The following is a 7,500-nucleotide window of genomic DNA, read 5'->3' as shown; positions in this document are numbered from 1 at the left end:
ACACATACTGTCTTACAATCACTCCCTCTGACACACATACACATACACACACACACACACACACACACACACACACACACACACTGTCTTACACTAACTCACTAACTCACTCTCTCACACACACACACACACACGCATACACATATTCACATACACACACACAATAAACACACTCATACAAACACTATTTCAAACACGCACGCATGCTCACATATAACGAAATGTACACACACACACAGACACACACACACACCTCTACACCCTGTTTCCAACACACACACACACCCCCTTCTTACGTGAAGCTTCTGCAAACCACAAAAAAATAAAACACCAAGCAAGCAAGCAAGCAAGCGCTGGCGCTGAGGCCTTGAGATGAGATGAGATGAGATGAGATGAGATGTGTGAGCAGGGTGGGGGTCAGGGCCCGGGGAGGGGAAATTGAATCAGCACGGCGCTCCACACAAAGGCCTCCCTCACCGTCAGGCAGGAGGGGTCAGGGGGTTTGTTTTCTCCCACAATGCACCGGGCCGGCTCGGGGGGTCGGGGGGCTAGACCCGCGCACGCGGTGTGGTGCCGAGCGGAGCGGATGTATCGCCGGGCGCATAACAGGAAGTGACCCCCTCTGACCGGCCAAAGCGGCAGCTGCCCCGCGGCGCTCGGCAACGGCAGCACGGGCTCGGCACAGCGGCCGGGATGTTTGACAGGCGGGTGACGAGGCACACCGGCAAAACGTTGGTGTGTGTGTGTGCGTGTGTGTGCGTGTGTGCGTGTGTGTGTGGATGGAGGGGTACGTGTGTGTGTCCTCAGGGGTTGCAGCGGGCCTGGTGTTGATTAGACAGACAGGAGGGAAGGAGGAGAGGAGAGGGGAGGAGCAGGAGAGACCTGTGCTCACCACGCAGTCTTCCTCACCGCTGCTCCAGCAGCTGCAGCTCAGAGGGGTGGCATCAGGAACACGTGTTAGACAGAGACAAGTTTGTCTGTGTGTGTGTGTGTTTGTTTGAGAGTGAGAGATCACAGACAGAGACATATGCGCGCACACACACACACCACTGCAGAAACACCACATTTGTTACATAAAAATGAACGCATACAACGGAAAAAGCAGTTGCATCACTATGATGGTCTCATGGTCTATCCTGGCCTCAAGGTCTGCTGAGGTTTACATGGATGGATGATGGAAAGATCTCCTGGTTCCTGGAGTCCTACATATATTAGGTCCCATTTAGCAGAGGCTGTCTTAATAAAGATAATACACATTTTGTTAAGACTTCCAGGGAGGCTTTGCCAGGCATGTAACTGAAGCGCTCTGTTCGCGCCGCGTCTGGCGTGATGATTAGCTGCCACTAAAATCAGTGGAACTGGCTACACCAAGTGTGATAGTGGCGGCGTGCGTTTGGAGAAATTAGACCAGTCTTCGAAAACTATTTTTACGCCTCGCGAACGGAGCGCTTCAGTTGCGGACCCAGTATAGCCCGGGTGTCAGGACCTCTGTGTGCTGGGAATGAAATGGGTGACCTTGGGTATGGGCAGCATCGGAGTTGCATTGTCCCTCCGTTCACTGACCACTTCTCTCTCTTGTGTGTTTGCTGTTGCAGAGATCTGTGTGATCAGTGAGTTGGAGGACCTCAGTGCCTCGGTGGACGTACAGGACGTCTACACCAAAATCAAGTGCAAAGTGGGCAGCTTCAACATTGACCATTACAAAACCAGGTAAGGGGAACGGGCAGGGCTGTTCACAGCCAGTCCAACCGATGGAGCGCTGGCTGGATGGATGGCTAGTGATGGAGTTCTCCTGGTTAAGGAGAGGGAATGTTTTCCAGCCCAACAACCCCCCCCCCCTCACATGTCTTGAGACACGGGGAATAGTAAGAAGGTTCCCCACTCTCCAGATTTGACTGCACCGCAAGCCAAGTGTGATCAAAGCCGCCAACTTAGTGGCAGTCTAGTCATGCCACTTTCCGACAGTGCTGACCAGGATGCAGGTGCCTTTATGGCTTTGCCCATTGGAAAATCTGGCCAGTTATTAACGAATGCAGTGTTTTCCAGAAGAACCGCAGGCCACCTGGGCTCTGCAGTGTAGACTAGACTTCCTCGTAACCTCATGCAGCAGCGGCCCTGGACGAAAGCTCTGCCCCCAGTCAGATCTGCTGACTTCCAGTCATGCTCTCTCCCCCATGAGGTCAGCCTGTGTCCACGCCGGTAAACACGGAGCCTGGGAGAGCGCCGGGCAGAGAGCGGGCGAGCGGTCCGCGTGTGCCAGTGTCCCCCTGCCAGGACCTCTGTCACTGCCTGACGGTGCCGGCCGGGCCGGCTGGCCGGTGGCTCGGTCACACGCTGAGAGAACACAGCTGCCGTGACTAATAGCCCTGGACTGGCATCAGCGCCAGCACGGGCTGGCGGACAAGCTCACGGAGAGTTCGCTCGCTCGCTCGCTCGCTCCCTCAAACAACCTGACCCGACCCGAGTTGACTCCGAGTTGCCCCAACCCAACCCAGCCCAACCAAACCCAGCCTGACAGTACATTATGTTGCATTACATTCTAGTACATGACACAACATTACACCCAGCCGTCTGCCAGCATGCAGCTCTCACGCCAAGCTGCACGCACACACACACAGTACACACACACACATACAGTACACATACAGTACACACACACACACACGCACACATACAGTACACACACACACACACATACAGTACACACACACACACACACACACACACACATACAGTACACACACACGCACACAGTATGCACACACACACACACAGTACACACACACAGTACACACGCACACACATACAGTACACACACACACACGCACACATACAGTACACACACACACTCACATGCAGTACACACACACACACACACATGCAGTACACACACACACACACACACACTCACACACACACACACACATACAGTACACACATACACATACAGTACACACACACACATACAGTACACACACACATACAGTACACACACACACACACATACAGTACACACACACACACATACAGTACACACACACACAGGCACACACACATGCTCACACTCTCACACTCTCTCACTCAAATACCGACACTCACGCACAGATGCATGTGCATCCAGCCAGGCTGGATAGTGTGGTTCAAATGAACAAATAAATAAATAAAATAAATAATCAAAATAAATACAGGCCTGATTGCGCGGGGGGGTCAGACCCGGGTTATGGGGTGGGTGGTTGGCTGCGAGTGCGACCGCACAGCACAGACCTCGCTGGCACTCACTGTGGATTCCTCACTAAACGCTCTGACACGCAGAAAAGGAGGGATGTGTGTGTGTGTGTGTGTGTGTGTGTGTGTGTGTGTGTGTGTGTGTGTGTGTGTGTGTGTGTGTGTGTGTGTGTGTGTGTGTGGGGTTTGGGAGCCGACGGGTGACAGCAGAGGGGCTCACCCAAAACTCAAGCTGATACCTCCCAGCTGCTCAGTATACATGTAGGCCAGACTGTCAGCTGTGGGGTGGGACGGTGAGGTGAGATTACAGCCATTCCTTCAGCCCCGCTAAACCTTACTCAATGTTACTCACTCCAGCATCATCACAGAGTCACTCAGATATCCCTGGTGTTGTCCATGCCGTGCCAGTTCTACTGTACTGGACAAGACTAAGTTGTTCTGTGAGGCTGAAAGCCTTCAGGCTTCTATATGGGGCATGCGTTAAGACTCCCCCTCTCTGTCACTCCTTCACACACCCTCTCTCCCTATAACATCCCTCTCTTTTGCTCTCTCCTCTCCCCATCTATCTCTCTCTCTCTCTCTCTCTCTCTCTCTCTCTTCCTCCTCTCTGGTGGTTTATTGATCTGTCTCTCTGGTGCGGATGTGTATGGGAAGAGTGGAGCTGAGCGTAGTGGAGGTTGACCACACGGCCCGTAGGGAGCTGTGGTTTCTGATGGCCCCGATTTGTGGGCCCCTGCTGAGCTGGGGTTTATCCGGGGCCTCCCCTCCACATCCTCAGGTACCAGTGGGAGGCCCCCCAAAACTGACACGTCAACCTCGTAAGGCCAGCAGTCATCTCGTCACCACCTCCTCCCATAAATGAAGATGTCAGGGCGGCTCGTAGATCAAATTTAAAGGCCGTTAATGGCCAGGAATGAATGCTGTGGTGGAGCGCTGCCCAAGACAATCACTGCCTAAGTGCCTGTAAAAATGTCTTCGGTTCCCCCTCACGTACAACGGGCTCTCAAGCTGATTTTATTTACCTGGATGGATTCCTGATATCATAGCAAAATGTCGTTAGAATTTTGAAAAATGTTTTCATACGAATTATACACTGGATTGGAGGTTAATAATCACCAAGCTTTTTCAACCCAGGGTTAATGAACTCATCAATCTATCTCCATAATGGACCATTTTCATTTCTAACTGTCGACTGTTTCACCCTATAATGTAAGAAATCTGTTTATGGATTGGTCTGCGTTCAGAAAGCTTGCACTCAAATATGGCAGGCTGCTGTGTATGGTATGGTATCTATTGAAGGTCCAATGTCAATGTGTCCACATGCGGATGGCAACCTTCTGTCTTCCAGGCCTGGTGAGGGCAAGCATGCCGGCCATTTTGAAGGCGTCATTCTACAATGCAAGGAGAAAGCTGTGGTGAGAGCTTCCTCTCCGAGTGGCCCAGAACGATCCGGTTGATTCCGCTGCTAACCTTGCCTGGTCTCTGCTCAGGCCGGAGAGATAGGAAGGGGACCCACAGCCTCACTCCAAATTTCTCTTTTTTTCATTCAACTCATGACTTATTTGTGATTTGGACATTTTGATTAATTCTTTTCAAATGGTCAATTTTTTTTGGCCATTCAAATTTCCTTGGTAATTCAGCCCATATATTATTATGATTTGGCAACCTCAGTGGGTTTGTAATCCTGTGTGTGTGTGTGTTTGGTTGAGCTGTGGGTCCAATCCATCTCTCCAGTTCCTGTCACTGGCCAAGACGCCCTCTGAAATCAGCTGAGAGGAGCGTGTGTGTGACCTGTGGATTAGGGCTTCCTCTGTGGCTCCGTGTGATCTCTGCAGTGGGGGTCAGAGGTGCAGCGAGTGGCCTTATGATTGTGGTGCCCGCTCCAAAGGATCCGATTGACCCCAGTAGCAAAGAATTCTGGGACTGATCTGGTGTTGATCTTGTGATCGGGACCAGATCAAGATCAGATGCAGACTAGTTGCTGCCTGAGAATCAAAGTATCCTCACTTTGAAAAATACTGAAGAGGTATCTGCAACATAAGGCCACAATCCCACCAATTCTGCCTTCCCAATAATGCTGCACCAATCAATTGCTGAAATCTGTTTCATTTTGTTTAATTCTGTTTTTTTTTCTCCACCTTGTCCAAAAATGACAAAAAGTTGAAATCAATCAGTGACCCCACTTATGATTCCAAACTGATTGGCCCATGTCTTTTCTCTCTCTCTCTCTCTCTCTGTCTGTGTGTTGTTATGCTTCTCCTCCTGTTGTGTGCTACCCCCCCTTCTTCCCCACCGCTCTCTGCTGCGCTTCAGCCCAGAGGAGAGGTCCAGTGGCGGGGGCCTCTGCGGTGGGGTGGTCCTCTCTTGCACTGACAAGCTGAACAGACGCACTGTGCTGGTCCGCCCCGTCAGCAAGCAGGACCCTTTCAACCACTTCTCTGGGTTTTTTCCTCCTGTAAGAGACAAACATGACCAAACAAACAAAAAAAAAACTGCAAACATTACCCAAAAAAACATACCACACTGCTTCTTTTGCTATGAACTACCCAGCTAAAGAGCTTCCATTAACTTTGGCCACCTTCATGCTAACTCCTCCCCTGCGTTTTTGACTTAAGTGCTTCAAGAGGGGATCCGTCAAAGACGGGAGAGCGGAGAGGGAGCCAACGGCACTAGAAGCCCTCCAAGAAGTAATCACGCTCTCTCTCCTGACTGGATGTTTTCTGTTAACCTCCGCTGCAACAGCGGCAGCATTTTGGCTCCGTGCAAACATCAGCAGATGTTAAAATGAAAATTGCACGCAAAAATGGAGGTGCTGCAGAAAAGCCAGAGGGAAAAAAAGAAATGTGTTTGGCTTTTAATTTAAAATACCTTTAAACCTCAGCGGGCAAAAGATTCAGGCTCCCTGTGTGGTCGTCACACATGACAAGTGAAATTGTCCTGACCTCCCCTCCAGGCTCCGCTATCTCTTCTTGGCCCCCAGAAGGTTAATGAAAGCTCTGGCAGAATAATCTACTCATGTTCAAGGCTATTTGTGCTCCCCTGTTCCTCTCAGTAGTTTTTTTTTCTTCAGACTTAATAGATTTAAAGATGCTCCCAGCTTTGAGTAGTGCTGAGAAAATCAGCCTAAGCAATCTTTACTTAACCTCTGCTGTGACTGACATTTAGAGGACACCTGTTGTCTTTAAATGACTTAATTAAAATCACACCCTCATATTTGTACTACTTACATTTCCCAGGTGTCTTCTAAGAATATTTTAATTTAAAGTCAGTTAAGTTAATCAGCCCTTAATGACCACTGTTAGCGTTATCTTTCTGCACAGCTTTATATTGGTTAACTCAGTTACAGGGACATATGATAGTAGTTTGCCACAGCAGCAGGCCGTGATGAAATGATAGGCATGTTCCTGTCCCTGTGCCCTCCCTCCTGTCCAGACGGCCGCCAAGGCCCTGGAGGTGTCCCACCAGCAGCATGGCTTCCTGTCCGTCACCTACACACAGGCCGTGACGCGCAACGTGCGCCACAAGCTGACCGCGCGGCAGGAGCGAGGTGCCCCTCGGGCCGGCCTGGTGATGGGCGGCCTCGGCGTGGGAGGCGTCCTGGGCGAGGGTCAGATGGCCGGCGTGCCGCCGGCGCCGGGCACGATGCCGATGGTGGACGGCTCGCCGCAGCACCTGCACGAGATCCTGCTGACGGCGCAGCCCTTCGACCTGGTGCTCTCCTGCCCCCTGCTGGCCGCCGTCGCCGGGGTCTTCCGCGTGGCGCCGGAGCCGTCGTCGCGGCGACGGTCGCTGAGGGAGCGAGGGAGGCAGGCGGGGCAGCCCATGCGTAGCCACACCCTCACCTCCAGCAGCCTGCCTCTCATCTACGTCAACACCAGCATCATCCGCATCTTCTGCCCCACAGACACAGGTATGGCAACATACACACACAACAGACATACATACATACAGCTTACATATGCATACAAAGACTGTACATATGGATGCATGTTCATATTCCTATGCATAGCCATATACATATACATACTATTCATGTACACACACACATCCTTTTACACATACAAATACATGCAACATCTCGCATGTACAGTACACGTTTTTGAAAAAACCTTGTGTGCAGGAAAGTTTGTTGGTTACCAAATGACGTGATATGCAGAAGAGATAAAAGCGTTTGTATGTGTGCTTGTGCTCCTTGAGTAGGTAAGGCTTAAGGACAGTCTGTGAGGAGGCCATTACACAACTCACTATTACATGATTATGCAACGTACCCCTCCA

At 51.0% G+C, this 7,500-nt stretch overlaps 1 protein-coding gene across 1 annotated transcript in view; it reads left to right on the top strand.

Annotated features, from left to right (window-relative positions):
- vps13b (vacuolar protein sorting 13 homolog B) overlaps nucleotides 1-7,500 on the top strand; it is a 330,552-nt gene that overhangs the window by 188,483 nt on the left and 134,569 nt on the right. Inside the window, exons 29-31 of the mRNA XM_076281294.1 lie at nucleotides 1,596-1,710; nucleotides 5,539-5,680; nucleotides 6,658-7,135. Of these exons, the coding sequence (XP_076137409.1) occupies nucleotides 1,596-1,710; nucleotides 5,539-5,680; nucleotides 6,658-7,135 (735 nt within the window). The remainder of the gene's footprint in view (nucleotides 1-1,595; nucleotides 1,711-5,538; nucleotides 5,681-6,657; nucleotides 7,136-7,500) is intronic.

This window comes from Alosa pseudoharengus, unplaced genomic scaffold (genome assembly GCF_046254945.1).
Source record: "Alosa pseudoharengus isolate Yale_2024_CS ecotype anadromous, Long Island Sound unplaced genomic scaffold, YU_APseudo_1.1 YU_APseudo_1.1_scf_12, whole genome shotgun sequence".
Lineage (NCBI taxonomy): Eukaryota > Metazoa > Chordata > Actinopteri > Clupeiformes > Clupeidae > Alosa > Alosa pseudoharengus.
This window is presented reverse-complemented; position numbering and strand designations above follow the sequence as displayed.